Source organism: Scomber scombrus, chromosome 15 (assembly GCF_963691925.1).
Source record: "Scomber scombrus chromosome 15, fScoSco1.1, whole genome shotgun sequence".
NCBI classification, from domain to species: domain Eukaryota; kingdom Metazoa; phylum Chordata; class Actinopteri; order Scombriformes; family Scombridae; genus Scomber; species Scomber scombrus.
The window spans coordinates 9,083,193-9,100,410 of NC_084984.1; the positions used below are offsets into that span (position 1 = coordinate 9,083,193).

The 17,218-nt window shown below is 40.4% G+C and overlaps 1 protein-coding gene across 2 annotated transcripts in view; it reads right to left on the reverse strand.

Moving 5' to 3' along the window:
* Positions 1–17,218, reverse strand: part of fibcd1b (fibrinogen C domain containing 1b) — a 111,612-nt gene that overhangs the window by 72,125 nt on the left and 22,269 nt on the right. Inside the window, exons 2-3 of one of the 2 annotated variants that reach the window (XM_062434676.1) lie at positions 10,499–10,582; positions 593–1,072 (exon numbers count right to left, since the gene is read on the reverse strand). In XM_062434676.1, the coding sequence (XP_062290660.1) occupies positions 593–1,072; positions 10,499–10,582 (564 nt within the window). The remainder of the gene's footprint in view (positions 1–592; positions 1,073–10,498; positions 10,583–17,218) is intronic. The other variant, XM_062434677.1, reaches the window with a different exon arrangement.

Genomic DNA, 17,218 nt, shown 5'->3' on the forward strand with positions numbered 1-17,218 from the left:
CCAAGACTCCTCTACAGTCACACTCATTACCCAGCCCTCTGTCTACTTGCACACTGCTCTGCTCTCCTCCAAGCACGTCTTACCTGCCCACTCTCCAACACAATCTCTAGCTCCACTCCTGCCTGCTCAGCCACAGGTTCACTCACTCCCTGCTGCTCAGCCTGCCTTCAGCTCCCACTGCTCTTCTGCCTCTCCAGCCCACCACCTTATCTTCATTCATATCGATAGATCTAAGTTTTTGCAATAAACCCTTTAAAATTCTTCTCTGTCTCAGTGTGCTGTGTTTGGGTCCACTCATAGGTAGTTATATTCTGATTATGATGATTGTTTGTTGAAAAGTAAAATAATATTGTGTTTGTTGTGTATGGCAGGCCTAGCACATATATTAAACAAACTGGAATGAAAGCTGGAATTTCATTCATATTTATTTGTATTATATTGTGACTCAAAAACTACTCTGACTGAGCTCGGTTGTGTATTTTTCTATGACCTCACAGCAATGTTGCATGTCAACTGGCATTTTTGCTGCTGTTGTGCATTTGTGTACGTGTGTGTGTGTGTGTGTGTGTGTGTGTGTGTGTGTGTGTCTCACCTGTATGAGGCGTCCCTGCTCAGTCTGCAGTGTGTTCAGATCTTGCCCCAGGCTGCCCTGGCCTCTGCGTAGGGATTCATAGTCCATTTTCAGTTGCCCTGCGTGGGCTGACAGCTTGGCCACCTCCTCAGCCAGGCTGACAAGAAGAGCCCGATCCTGGCCTTTCACTGACTTCAGGTCAGAGTCGTGGTCGGTTAGTGAGTGGAGCAGTGAGGTCTGCACACCCTCCAAGCGTAAAAAGTTACTGTTATAGTCGGGGCAGTTAGGGTCGATGAAGATGTTGATGCGAGAGCCGTCGCCTCTCTCGACAGTGACCAGGGCATTGGCTTCATCCTGATTGGTAGAGATGTGGGGTAGGCCATCGGACATAGGTGGGGCCTGGTAGTGGTTCATAAAAAGGATGGTGCCAGTTACAGTGACAGCGAGCAATACGGCCACGAAGAGCAGAATAGTGCAGAGCAGGTAGCTGCAGCTCATCCTCTGTAAGTAGGAAGATGGGACAAGGAGGAATCAGGGAAAGAAGGGAGAGAAAAAGTATGTGTTAGTATTGCAATTGGTAGAACACCAAAAATTATTGCATACCACCTGGCTTATTCAAAAAGAAATGATTTTCATCCATCATTGCGGATATTCTGATTGCCAGATGCTCAGTAGTCAGTGATATAACCATATCCCCATCTGCCAAATTGCAGTTTTTAATGATTTATGTTGCAAAATAATGTAGATTCTTTCAAATGACAATCTTCTTGACAATCAAAACTAAGGAAAAAACACACGATTCAAACACCTTGTATGTGATTAGAGTAGAGATGCTGAAATGGCAGGAGGATGCCGGCTTAAGAAGCTAGCGGGGAAATATTTAGTGAAGCGCTGATGTTCCTTCTATCCATTTTTTGTGACATGAAAAAAACAATAACAATTTGAAAAAAAGGCAGTCAGGAAAAGAAAGTAGAATAAAAGATGCATATAGGCGGCCTATGGTATGTAAATGAATGAACATAAAAAAGCAGACCCTGTGCCAGTAACATAGTCTCCCATCACTGGACTGTAAAAGGACTGTAAGATGTCCCTTTATGATCAAGCTGTATAGATAGGAGAGAGATCAATATGGCCCACCTATGCATCATTAATAATAATATGATCTCTTACTGTTTTGTACTTTTTCTACACTGGAGGATGTTCTCTCTGTGAGAATATGTGGGCAGGTGTGTGCGAGTGTGTGTTTGTTATCCTTTTGTATGTGAAAGTGTGAGTGAGTGCAAGCTCATTAATATGTAAATTGGCTGTACGAGCACAGTGAAGCACACTAATAGACAGCTAATGGTCTGCTTTACGACAGAGGTTTATGGTTGCTTTAATGTGAAGAAAATCAATTGTGTAGTGCAGGAAAAACTCCTATCCACTGTGTATACTCACAGTCTTTGAGTAGAAGACATAAAAAAGTTTTAACTACCCAGACAGCTTGTCCATACGGGGGCCGAATATGGGCACCGACATGGGCTCTACAGTGAACAAGTATGAATGCTCATGGGTACGCTATGTGGGACTCTCATGGGTTCCCAATTATAAGCCCACACAGTGTTGGTTGGTAGCCCCAAAAAGGCTCCTATTGGAAGTCTAAGGATGATTACCCACACAGGCCCAATTTGTACCTCTCTGGCTTCATTCATAACCCACATGGCAGACACATATGGGGCCTTGGTTTATGACAGATATACCTGCAAAACTAGATATTCCTGCAATCCTCAGTTGTACTTTGTGTTAAGTTCTAATTGGCAAATCTGAGCATGGTACCACAATAAACTGCAACTGTAACTATAGTCTTTAACTAAATTACAGATTCTTTCTCTTACTGTGTGTTATCCTAACAAACAAATTTGAATTTGATTGTGATTTTAAAAAACAACAACATGTAAACAATGAGTAAATATACAAATGAAATGAAAATAAATGCATTTCAGTCAACCAACTGACATAGAGTAAATTATTATTTAAATGTAGTATATATACAGCATTAGTATTTTGTGTCTAAGCTCTTAACTTGTCACTCCCCACAAGTAAACATTGATCTCACACAGCAGGGAGTGGGGAGTGATGATACTAACTTCCCCCCTAGGGGAAGATAGACTTAGAGCCTACAGGTGGATGCTGGATTGAAGGTGGGGCTTGAAACACTATATGAATGGCAGCATCAGCAGCAGCAATGGCAGGAAGCAAGCATGTGAGCAGTGTGGCACCAGGCAAGTGTGAGCAGAGCACTGAAGGTTTAAATACACTACCATGACTATAAAGGTGCGTTTGATAAATGTTACAGTGAGAAGAGTTTGGCATGTAAGTGGAGTGGCAGCCAGACGTGTGCTCCCTGAAATAGCTCACAGGCATTGCTTCTTTTGGTAGATTCTTGCACACACACACACACATACACACACACACACACACACACACACACACACACACACACACACACACACACACACACACACACACACACACACACACACAGACAATATATATATATACATATACAGTGCTAATTAAAAGTATTCAAACCCTTGGAAGTGTTCCCCTTTTATTGCTTTTATAAATTGAATCATTGTCAATATAACTTGGCTTTAAAAAAAAAAAAAATACAAAAAAAAACCTCTTCAATGTCAAAGTGAAATCAGATTTCTACAAGGTAATGTCAGTTAATTAAAAATATATAATGTAATCTAATAATAATAATAATGAGTGACTGCATAAATATTTACCCCTGCAGGTCAGTATTTAGTAGATGTACCTTTGGCCAGGAGTCTGTGTGGATAGGTCTCAATCAGGCTTGCACAACTGGACACTGCAATTTTACTCCATTTTTCTTTTCAAAACTGCTAAAGCTCTATCAGGCGTGAACAGCCTTTTTCAAGTCCAGCCACAAATTCTCTATTGGATTGGTCTGAGCTTTGTCTCTGCCACTCCAGAACATTCACCCTGTTATCTTTAAACCATTTCTCTGTAGCTTTCGCTGTATTCTTTGGGTCATTGTCTTGCTGGAAAATAAATCTTCTCCCAAGTCATAGTTCTCTTGCAGACTGAATCAGATTGTCCTCCAGGATTTCCCTATATTTTGCTGCATTCATTTGCCCCTCCTACCTTCAAAAGCCTTCCAGGGCCTGCGGCCATGAAGCATCCCCACAGCAAGATGCTGCCACCACCATGCTCACAGTGGGGGTGATGTGTTTGTGGTGATGTGCAGTGTTTGGTGTCCGCCAAACATAGTGTCTAGTCTTAAGGCAAAAAAGCTCAATTATGGTCTCATCAGACCAAAGAACCTTCTTCCAGTTTACCTTGGAGTCTCCAACATGACTTTGGGCAAACTTTGGTCAGGATTTAATATGTGTTTTCTTCAACAGCGGCTTTCTCTTTGCCACTCTCACATGAAGCAGCTGCAGAGTCTCTCCCACCTCAGCTGCTGAAGCTTTTAACTCTTTCAGAGTAGTCACAGGTGTCTTGGTGGCCTCCCTCACTCGTCTCCTTATTGCCTGGTCACTCAGTTTGTGAGGATGGCCTGCTCTAGGCAGATTTACACATGTGGCATATTCGTTCCATTTCTTATTGATGGGTTTAACTGAACTCCAGGGGATGTTCTGTGACTTAGAATTTGTTTTGTATCCATTCCCTCACACATTAACACTCAGGTGATCTCCATTTCACTATTTGTGAAACTACAAGCACCAACTGGCTGGATCTCTACTGAATTAGGTCAGTCACTTTAAAGGGGGTGAATATTTATCACTTATTTTTAATTAATTTACATTACTTTGTATAAATCTGTTTTCACTTTGACATTAAAGAATTGTTTTTTGTGTTTAAAAAAAAAGCCAAATTATATTGACCATGATTCAATTTATAAAAGCAATAAAAGGGGAAAACATCCAAGGGGATGAATACTTTTTATAGGCACTGTATATACGCACAAACATATAATGCACACTTAGGCACTAGATACACTCATGCCATTTAAATTTCTAATGTAAATACATACACGTGCACACAATACTTTCAACCAGGTATTTGCAACGACAGGCAAGCACATGCACATATTGCACATGTAAAACTTTCCCTTCCCACGTCCTCCTGTTTTTTCACTCAAATACATCATCACAAAAAAGAGCTCCAGGGGAGTACTGCCGTGCATAATTTTTTTTGTCTCCCTGTTGTAACTCAACATGTAAATCCTGACTGCGCTCTGAAATCTCTCCTTGCATGTCAAACAATGATTTTAGTTTTCCCTTCTGTATGTAAGTGCAGGTGTAGCTGAGTGATTCTGTGAGTGTGTGTGTGTGGCAGGGTGTTAGTGCTATAATGCATATAATGGCCTTACACTGCAGAATTGCAGCAATGTAACATTAGGACAGTTTCACTGAGCTCTGTCACCAGCACACATCATGGAAACCATCATCTGCCCTGCACTAAACATTCATTGCTAGAATACTGACAGTTCAGTTGGACTAGATATATAATATCACACATTATGTGTTACGCAGTAACACACACAGGACTGAGAAATATCTACACACTCAAAAAGACACATATAGGAGCAGTTTAATTGTATAATGAAAGGTGTGGACCTTTTTTAAGCTACAAAGTCTAAAGTGGAGTCTGACAGTTTGGCACTGTGGTGGCTGGGTGGTGAAAAAGCTCACGTCTGATGATTTTACCGTTGTTTAAAGGTAGTCTCTTGGAGTTCACAATTGTGCTTATGAAGGTACAAATGGTAGGTGCACTGAAATGAACTTGCAAGTAAAGGTAAAGTAACAGTATGAAGGTACAGGTCCAATGACAAGCTTTTGTACACAAAAGGTACAATTCAATGTCAGACTGACATTCAGGGAACAATTCTATGTCAGACTGACATTTAGTGCCTGACACACTGACACGAGTCAGAGAAAATGAATTGAAAGAAGAAAAAGTCAGCATGGCAATGAGGAGTGAAGGTTTGGTTACTGCCTTCAAGTCACAAGAGAATGATCTCTTATGTCAACTCAAAAGTTGTAGTGTGGGACAGCCAGCCTCCTAACACAGTTTTTGTAAACGAATCTCTCAATCTCACAGCAGGACCCCACTCAGTAATTGGGGGCTGACTTTCAGATTCTCTATCTCAACTCATGCCACACCGCAGGATTTGAGAAGACAACAGGGGAATTCAGATGGATAGGTAGAAAAGGAGAGGCAGACAATGAGAGAGAGTTCCTGTCTATGGAAACAATGTCATCCTCCAACGAAGCAGCATTGGCAGTGTTCTTGGACGAAAGGCTTTGTCTGCTCATTAGATAAACAGGAAACCAGCAGGAGCAAGCTGTCTCTCTCTCTCTCTCTCTCTCTCTCTCTCTCTCTCTCTCTCTCTCTCTCTCTCTCTCTCTCTCTCTCTCCCTCTCTCTCTCTCTACATCTCTCATACAGAAGTATACACACTCATATGTCACCACAAACTGATATATAGACGGTAAGACATTGCTGTTACTTAACTAACACACACGGACAAGCAACTCCATCATGTTACAGTGAAAATTGTAAAAGACACATTAAATCTCTTGAATTGGAATGCCAGTCTCTGAGGACTGAAAATATGGTGTTAAAAGAAAAAAAAGGAATAGAACTGGACTGAATGAGATAAGTCTACAAAGCAATGATAAAACAAGTTAATATTCTCACTTATTTACTAATATATTCGCTACTGATGGCAGTTTTTCCATTTTGTAGCTCCATATATCAAACCTGAGTCTGTCCTAATATTATTTCAGCAATATATGCTGGCTTTAATTAAGCTTAGAATTAATTTGTCTTTTGATTTTTGCCTTATTATTTTGGCATTGATTCGACCACTGTTTCAAAGCTTTTCCAACTCTGTATTAGTGTAATGTATTGTAGACTAGTGCCAAGTCTATTTATATGAGCTGACAGGGAATCATTAAAAAATGTCTTCCTCGTGAGTTTCGGAACCACCACTGTAACTTTGAAAAGACAGTTTGCATTATTGACTGTTTTCGAAATATTTATTGAGAAACCAAGTAACTTAGCCAGAGCTCAATGTTATTCAACATACAGGCCACACCATACAATGTAATATTTAATTGGCATTTGCCCACAAAGTTCAATTTGTATCATTTTCAAAGGATAAGGAAGCTGCACAAGAAGGAACTTCATCACAGCACAAAGTAATTCTTATCTCATTTGCTCCCAGAGGACCTACAGTCATTTTGGCAGGCAGAGGTTTCAGTGTCAGACAGTTTATCTTTTCTTACCAAGCTTAATTAAAGATTCAAGCATTCACTTGTGGAAAGAAACAATTAGATCCTGTTGACTTGGAGAACACAAGATACTTAGTATCTCTTAGGATATACATTGAAATAGTCAAAACACTTTGTTTGGCAAAGCACTCTCCTGATAGATTTCACTGACATTGAGAGAGAAAATGATGTGACATACCTTTCACAAAACTGTGAAAGTATATGCTCTTACAAATGAATCTGATACCCTCTCAGTGATACTGAAAGAGATGTTGGATCATCTGACCATCAACAGGTGTAAAGTAATGTAACTCAGTAGAGATGTGGTCCTGTAACTCACAACAGATGTAGCCACCATACAATACCTACAGACATTAACTTGTGCAAAGAATAATAATAGATATGTGGTCACTGGACATCTGCATATTTGTCTTTGACCTGAATTTGGTTAGTAATTTTTTTTCTCAGTTATTGTTATTGCTTGTGATAAATCAATTTTGAAGAGAAACTGATGTGTTTAATTGGCCCTAAAAATACCAATTTGCTATGAGAAGGCTAAAAAAAAACAGGACGTTAACTCATTTTCAAATCTTCTCACCACTGATTAGTTTCGAAGTTCTTGATTACTTTCCTGCAGATGGGACATATCCACTGTTTAGGGATTCTTCTCGTGCGAAGGCAAGTTTGGTGAAACTTTTTAACTGAACAAAAACCTGATGCATAGACCATCATGTTCCCTACTTCTGGCTCATAACAGTAGCACCAGACTTGACCATGAACTGAAAAATACTTGGCAAGCAGCTCAGGGATGATACTTTTTTTTAAAAAGGCTCTAGCACATTCCAATTCAGTGTCAAAAAATGCCACATCTAGTGTCACACTTTCCACAAAAGGTGAAGTACTTTCCCTTTCAGTCCAAAGGATTAAAACACAATATGGTTTGTCAGTAACAAATAACTGCAATTGGTTATAGTATGCATGGCTCTGCTTCACTCTGATGGTTCCTTGCTTATCTTTTTCAAGGCAAAAGTCTACAACACAGTTTCCTGCCTCATTTACAGGGAGGTCCTTTGCACAAAATTGGTACTTTATTTCTGACACCTGAACCACAACGAGTGCAAGAAACATATCCATCAAGCAAGGCTCAGATAAATGGGTGTAAAGGTGAAATCCTAAATCCAGCAGTTTCTACCAGGACATCCAAGCGTAAGAGGCGATGCTGCATTTCATAGTATTTTCTTGCCAACTCCTCGTGTTTATAATCCCATCTGGAAAACACAACAAAATGAGTTTAAATATCTTTTAGACATTACTAATGCCTAACAGCAACAGTAAACATTCATCTCAAAGACAACAGGCTTTTATGTGATAAACATTCATATAAAACAGTGTGGAAGCTGAGTGGAATTCATTGTCTGAATTTGAGACTAGCTCACAAGCCCAACTTCTAAAACTTCTATGTTCATAAATACCTGGTAGCCTCAGTGGTGAAGCTACGAGACTTCGAGTAGCATAATTTTATTAACATCAACACTGAAGGCTTTTTGATGTCTGTCTTTGTGGCTGCTCTGGGGGTAGATGCTTTTATCCTAATGCTTTTTTGATCAAACCACATTTTGGACAATCCTCTTCTACAATATCACTCTGAAAATACAATGATGATTCAAACTGTTACACAATTACATTTTTTAAGTCAGCAAATGCACCTCTGATTTTAACACTGACAGCATACAATACGCTGTATGTTTCAGTTTTAGATTTGACTATTATCAGCTCTTGGCTTTATTTTAACAATCATAAATAATGATTTCCCTTTTTTTTTTGGTCACAGTTGTGTGTTCAAAAGTGCTTCTGCTCAAGCGTTGTGACAGATTGACATCTCTTGCCTGCTTGTCATGAAGATTTATGAAGGGTTCTAGTATTTCCATCATGGCAGCTTTTGGCACATGGGATGCTGTATACTCTCTGACAACAGAGGGGACCACTGGCTTTATGATCTGTCTCTCTAGTGTACAGCTTTTGGAGAGCCTGTTGTAGAGTTGGGCTTTCTCAGCAGGGGGTTGAGATAGGAAAGGCTGTTGGAATGGCAGTGTGGCCTTTGGAAAATCTCTCTTTTTTGCATCGTTATGTCCTTGCCTTGCTGATTTTCCACTCTTTTCAGAGACTCCTCACTTGGTGTGACCCACTTGCGCTTTTTTGATGTTACCGCTACCTCTTCCATGGTAATGCCATACCCTGATTAACACAGCCGACACATGGGAGCAGCTCTCATCAAGTCCAGCTGTGCAATTGCAGTGGGATCCTAACAAAGCCGCATCATTCCTGATGACCACCCATGGCTTCAACTGACTAATTCCTTTGAATTAAAAATTTCATGGCACTTGCATGAAAACTGCTATCTATCATAAAAGTATAACATCATGTATGAGGTAGTACCTTTTGAAATTCATCCACACAGCAAGAATGTAGTTAATAAATTGAAAATACTAGATACAGACACTGATTACATTACACTGCCTCTGCTTATGCTAACATTAACTAAGATGAATTGACACTTACCCTTTGAGTGACGACAAAGCAGTTTTTAGCCGGAAGACTCCAAAGCTGATTATTCATCACAAATCCAGATTTCATCCATTTGTACACTTCCATGCATTTGTAGGCTTTTAAAGACTCTTCAGCATAGGATGAGAGGAAGTTGATCAGGTAATTGTAGATGCCTGAACACTATCCGTTCCAGATGTTTCAATACTCGTGAAAAGCACCCTGGGGGCATTATAATGGTCAATCCATCATGTTTTGGAGCACAGCATTTAGTGTCCTTGGAATTAAAGTGCACAGTGAACTCAGATGACTTGAAATCGACGCTGGTGCCATTCAGTTTTCCTCACGTTTTTCCTGCCAACATGGCGGTGTAAACAAAGCAAGACACGTGACACCCGAAGCTCTATTCAGTACATGGCTTCTCCTCCTCTTCCTGATGCAGTGGTGATCACGCTGCTCAATTCAGAGAATCTGCAGGGCCTAATCCCGTCTAATTCTTGTGTGTTTGGGTACTTGAGCTGAGGTTGTGCCATCACTGCTGCTCGGTGGCGAAATGTAATGCAATAATCCTTCACACTGCCATTACCAAAGCAGCGAGAAAGCGGATTGTGATGAAAATCGTCGTCAATGATACCTAATCCCCTCTGCAGGTGAGCAAGTCACTATTCAGACTGTGCCCCCATTTTTTTACTGAAAGGGAGCTGGTGGAATATATACAAAAGGACATATAGTATATGGATGAAGCGATAAAGGGATTTTGTATGTTGTTTACTACCTTTTTTTTTTTTATCATTTTGATTCATTTTCATCCATCCAACTGTCCATTTATATTTTGTTCTAACTCTGGAGAAATGGTGTTTTACAAATGTGATTATGTTATGAACAGCATTGTCAGTAAGAAAAAAAGATTTAAAAAGTAATACCTTTTTCTCTAAATAAGGGTTCAAATTATTTTCTGTTTTAAAACTATGACACATTCATCATAATGAAGCCCCTATAAATATTATCATCGATGACCCATGAAATCAATGTGTTTATGCATGTGCACATGTATTTATCTGCCTGTGCATGTATACATTGTGGTGACAGGGCCTTACCTTGGCCGGGGTCTCCCTGGCAGTTTCTGAGTCTGACCAGCGGTGTTTGAGCTGGGAGGAGCTGGGCACACACTCACAGAACGTCTGCATGGGACAAACAGACAGGACCACCAGTGTTGGCGTTTGTTCAAGTCACATGTGCAGTCAAGCATGCAAGCACATGCGCACAAACACACACACACGCATGCATGCAGAAATCCATATCCACATACACACACACACATACACAGAGACACAGATATTTGGGGTGTGAATTTAAATAACTGAAAAATTTCAGAACCTGGCAGTGCATTTTCTAAGCCAAACTACCAGTACTGATAAACTGCAACCACCTACACACATAACTGCACACTGACAGAGACAGATCTGAACAGGCATCTGTACATCTCAAAGGTATCACTGAACTCAATAGTTTATGACAGGCTCAGTGCATCTTCCAAGAAATGGCTTTACAAGATCCTCAGTACACACAGTTTGCTCCCACTCCAAATAAAAAGAAAAAAAAATGAATGAAACATTTCCTTGAATCTGAGCTACAGCTTTAGTGTGGAAGCAAGCATTCACACATGTAGGTGAATGTGGGTGTTTGTATACCATATCTGAACATTATGTACTTTAGTCCATCTGACAAAATGTGCATTCAATATTCACTCTCTTTTTACCTTCATTTTTCTCTGATACATCTCTTGAGAAAAATACCTGGCTTTTTAGTTGTTAATAACTCAGCTTTCTTCACACTGCTACGCACTTTTATCTGACTGCTGTTTGGTGCTGGCAGGTAGCATACAATGAGCTTCTATGAGCTATTTTTTTTTTAAATATGGAAACGGTTGTCTACAGGGGGCTAATGAGAGTAGTTCAGATGCAGCCACACAGTAACTGTGTGGGCGTTAACACAAAAATAAGAGTTTAAAGAGGCTAAGAAGTTCTTTGGCACTGCACAGTTGGGTGATAATTTTCTCTATTATAAGTATCTATGAAAAGTGACCCCTTACATATGTGAGTCAAAGTTGATATAAAAAGTATCGCCGGTTTAACTGTGTGTGTTCATGCATGCAATTGAATAGCAGTCGTACTATCTGTTTTGTCAGTTGTCAGCAAGTATGAATTTTAGTGTATGCAGCTCACACATGCATTGTTATGATTGCTGACCAATAGTTCACCCCTTTGCTTTAAGCATTCTCTTCCAATGTGTAAGGCAGTAAGAGAGGGATAAAAAGAAGGCAGCAAGAGAAAAAAAAGTGAGAAGGGGAGAGTGAGAAAGAGATGGGTGGGGGTGGGTGGGGGGGATATAGGAGAGGTGTGTTGAATTCTAATGAGCAGCCTTAGGGTCAGCAATAGAAATCTATGTCTGTTCTGCCTAAAACATTGCAGCTGTCCGTGCTTGCAGTGCACAGAGGAGCTACAGAGCGGCCATTACTAAATAAACACTGACTCCATAGTGATGCGACTAAACAAATTAACAAGTCAGTTACACAGTCAAGTAAATGGGACTTGATTTATAATAAGTGGTACATGGAGTTGATGTTGTTGCACAGTTCACAGGTGTGTGTGTGCACCAATATGTACAACGGTATACTCCCATTTACTTGCAAGCAGGCAAAGAGACAGAAAAACACATTCACACATGAACACATGCACAGTGGCACACTGACCAAAGGTTGTGCATTGCAGCTGCAACCCACTCAGATCCCCTACACTCTGTCTTCCCATTATATCGAGCAGCACGTATCAGAGCTTTAGTTTGTTCATCCCCCTGCCCGCTAATGCTCACATTGGGGTTCTTTGCTGCCTGTGCACACAAACATGCTCACACGCACTCATAGTGGCACACACATATCTGTGGGGCTTCTTGTTGGCAGTGGTCCCGGTGTGGGCATGACTGCTTGCCGCTGTTTGTCTAGTCCTAATCTGACTCCACAAGCTCCACCAGCGGAGAGGATTTACACTTAATAGAATATTTGGACTTTTTATTGGTTGGACTACAAAACGCAGAATCCTATCTGATGAGCCACGTCTTAGAAGACAGGAAGGGCTCAGGCTTATCCTGGGCGTGACTGAATGTGTACGTGCGTACATTTTGAATGAGTGTAGTCCACTCATATGTTTGCATGAGTACGTGTGTGTGGACATAGATTCAAGAATCAATTCAAGAATCCAGGTACTATCTAAGAATATTTAGTTGACGTGAATGTGTTGTTCTGGGAATATATTTGCTCACTTTGCAGAATACCTTTACATTTGTGTGTGTATGTGTGTGTGTGTGTGTGTGTGTGTGACAGGGACTTTAGCAAGGTGTGTTTAAGCCTGCTGCTCACTAAGCCGATGGAGTGGAAGAGGCTTTGCATACATTCACTTGTGGGTTTACTAATCATTTAACAGAACTTGCAGACTGCTAAATGAGGGGACTGAGACTGACAGAATGATGGGGAAAAAAGGACTGACAAAGGAGGAGCAGGATGTTGAATACAAAGCACAGTGGCATTGTGTTTTGTGTGAACATGGTTTATCAGTGTTGCATATAGGATTTTATTTTGTTTAGTGTTTATCATCTAAATGACATTGGGAAATAGAGAGGTTAACAGTGAGTGAGAATAAATGAACAAATAGGGCTGTGACAAGGATTTCCCATCAAGCGGTTAAGATAAATGATGAAACATCTTTAACTTCACAGTAAGTCAGTGAAGGTTTTATCTTACTCTGATGTCTCATGGGGTGACTGTGATTGCTCAATACAGACATGTTGGGGAGTTATTTTCTGAATGATGTTTCAAGAGATAATATATGGGTGGTACACACAATTCTTGAAGTTCCTGTCTCCAATATAGGACTGCAGAGCGAATAAAGATAACTATTTGGATGTGGGTATTAAAGTAAATGTGCTGTGAATTTCACTCTTTTTTTGAGGAGTCTGTCTCTGGTTCATTAGTCATGAACCAATGAACTACTGAACTATTAAATAATGAGCTCATAAATCATGAAGTAATGACGGACTCACAATAAGAAGTCATATATACTTCTAAGTTGGGCTCTACTTTACTTAAAGTGACACAAAAATAGTAACTAATAGGAACTGTGATAAAGACACATGCAACATTTGTGTCATTTACTTATATCAATACAATTTGGAGTAAATATGGTTGGAAAAAGTATCACATTAAAATAAGGGGATGGACTGCCTCCATAAAACAAAAATAGTGTAAACCGTAGCCAGCATCCATATTCTGTTCTGCACACCACAGAGATTTGGGTCTAGTTATTTTGAGGACTCTGTCATTGTGGCTGTGATGGGCGGTATATCAGCCTTTACTGACTTCAAAGGGACTATTCCCTGTATGGCTCAGGACTGATGACAGTGCTATACACTTGTTTTGGATTCCTTGGCCACTGGCACACAAATAATGGTTATAAAGCATTACCGGCGGGGACGTTTGTGCGATTTGGTAACAAAACTAAGTACATGAAATTAAATGATGGAGCTCCATCACAAGTCCATGCTTTTCTATCCAAACGGCAAAATATTCATTCTTATTTTTAGCTTGATTTATGGCAAAACTGTTATTTTTTTAGTTTTTAAGAGTATTTTCTTTACCTTTTTGTGATTGCTCGCATTGAGCTATTTCAGAGGTGTGAACAAAGTATTCTTTCAGAACAGTTTATCAAGACTACCCCCTGGCCAATGAAAAACAAACACATCTAAACACGCCACCAATAGAACAGACAGATAAGACACCTACATTTCAGAGAGATAAACTAAATAAGCTGATGTTTGCTGCAGTTTCTGTAGATAACTTAAGGGTAGTCATGTCTTAAATACAGGATTCTGTGTTTATGTTTAATAATAAGAACAAAGAGAAGATATACAGGAAGTGGCACTGTATTTGCATTACGTACTCAGCCCCATTGGCTGCATCTACTACTCTTCTTAGAGACAACTCAAGGATTAAGTTTTGCCACTTTTTTTGCATATCTCTATTTGAATGCTCTATGTGTAGACGTGTCCTCGGGTATGCACACAAGACATAAACTTCAGTAAATTCACCAAACACGATCAACCGCATCAGCTATAATGGATGCAAGCAAACACTGAGAGAAATGCTCTTCACCTTCAAAGTAAGACAGCATACAGAGAAAGAAGAGGGAGGAGAGGCCTGCGGGTGATCAGGGAGATGAGTTCAATCCTAAGAGACAAATCACCCGCTCTACCCTCCACTGCTTGTCCTTGGAGCTCACACTGCAATCGGCCACACACGGGGAGCAAGTCTGTCACCCACTGTCCCTGAGACACACGCACACACTAGAATGCAAAAACATATCACCACAGCTGCTATTATAAAGCACACAATCACTGTGAGGTCAGAATGGCTGCCTTGGGAGCATGAAGTGAAACGGCAAGATTGAAAGAAGGCTTTCAATTTCATATGGGTGTTATGGCTTATATTGTTACCTCTCTTCTCTAAGGATGCAGATAATCTGAGACTGCTCTTGCTTATGCTCCATTATCTGCCAGTGTACATTTCTTACAGCGTAAGTATGACGGCCCCCAAACATGTACACATTTACAAAGCTCAACCACAGCACAATCTACATATGTCTAGTCATTCATTCTCATTTTCTGTGATTGCCTTTCAGCAACTAGCCTTGCCATCTTCAGCCATCTGAAGACAGGTTATCTCTGTTTGAATCTCTTTGAATTTACTTTTTATTTCTCCCTTGTCTTCTTAGAAAGTTTTGGCTAAGTCAGGAGCTGTGTGGTTGTTTTGGATTTGTAAGGCTAATTGAGACATTGAATGTGATGTCAGGCTATACAAATAAACTTGACTTGTCTTGACTTGACATTAAACTTTCATGTGCTAGATGCCTGCTAAGTAAGGAAAATTAATTATTATTGTATGGCTGCATAAAAATGCTCAAAAATATAAGACTCAGAAGTACACATACAGATTAGCAGGGATGTAGTCTAATGGGGGAATACAGATGCAAAAGTAGAACTTCTGAGGCAGTAAAAACATTATTTTTGCACTGAAAGGGTCCTTAAGAAGAGAATGGCCACTTTGCTACATGCTACATCAACACGCACAAACATGGGGACAACGTTTTTAAAAGCACTCACTGATTCTTACATGAAATAGCAAGGAAGGTAATTATGATGCTAGTCCCCTTACCTTTATCAGGAATAATCAAGATGATTCCTATCAAGGATAACTCACATCTTAACTTCATAGGCTTACATCTTTTTCTACCTTCTTTCCTCACTTCAGTTTCTCTTTTTGAAATTGCAGGCCACTTAAACTGCTGATTGCAATTTCAAGCACAGTTAAGTGCACCAGCACATTCATGTAAGCACAAGATTCACACGCACACGCACACACACACACACACACACACACACACACACACACACACACACACACACACACACACACACACACACACACACACACACAGACATGCCATAAAAAGACAAGATGGATCTCCGCCCCCCAGTCTTGCTATTTCAATTGCAGTGTGATAAGAAGGTAAGAAGCACACACTTCTTCTAACAGGCAGAAATGAAGAGCCGCCTCTCCTTAATGTGTACATTTGCATACATCGCTATGTGCAAACCATACAGGCACTCATAAATAATACATGCATGTTATGGATGCTGGTGTCTACACTTCATGGTACAGCTACCTTGCTGAATGACTTATGATTTTAGCTCAAGTAGTACATCAGGGTGGCCTTATGTGTATGTGTGTGTGTGTGTGTGTGTGTGTGTGTGTGTGTGTGTGTGTGTGTGTGTGTGTGTGTGTGTGTGTGTGTGTGTGTGTGTATCTCTATCCGTCTGTCTTTCTGTCTCCATCTATCTTTTTGTGTACATCTATGTCTGTGACTATGTTTGCACGCAAGGGATACCCTCCATCTTGACAGTTTGACCTTGGCAAAGAGATCAGATTTTTATGCTGATGGTACAAGACAAATGTGGTGCTTCCTCCTTCAGTCACACTGTTTGCCTATGAGTCACAGGCTATATTTGGGGAAACATTTTAGACTTTAGACCAGTTTATTGTGGACAGCTTGTCAAATTGGTGACAAAAGCTGGGTCCCCAATTAGAAAAAGGCAGACTTTTGGGACAGTTGGGTAGGTTAGGGTTAGGGTTAGGGTTAGGTCAGTATGGTTAGGGTTAGTCTGCAGGGAATGAAGCTAAGTCTATGCAATGTCCCCAAAAACTGACCATGTATGTTTGTCTGTGGGTGTAGCACTTCATTTATGTGAAAAACTGAATGTATTTGTAATAGTGTGTGTGTGTGTGTGTGTGTGTGTGTGTGTGTGTGTGTGTGTGTGTGTGTGTGTGTGTGTGTGTGTGTGTGTGTGTGTGGCAATGCGTGACTGCAGTATGTGTTGGTTGAGTGCTATCGGGTGGTAAGTGCTGCGTGTTCATTCTCTCCCCTAGGAGGAGTCGTGCTAGATTGGATATTGGTCTTCTAAGGTCATGGGTTTCTATATGAACCCAACTTTCCTGTAATAGACCCAAGTTGTGGTATCACAAACAAACAAAATGACTACAAAGAAGGCAAGATTTACAGGTGGACTACACACAAAATAGCAGAGACCTTTATTTTCAACTTCACCAAAAGTGATAAAGAATCCAGCCCTTATCTCACTGCATCCTCCCCAGCTGCCTTATCTACATTGGATTTTTGGAGGAGCGGCCAAAACCCACAAGTCTAACGTGA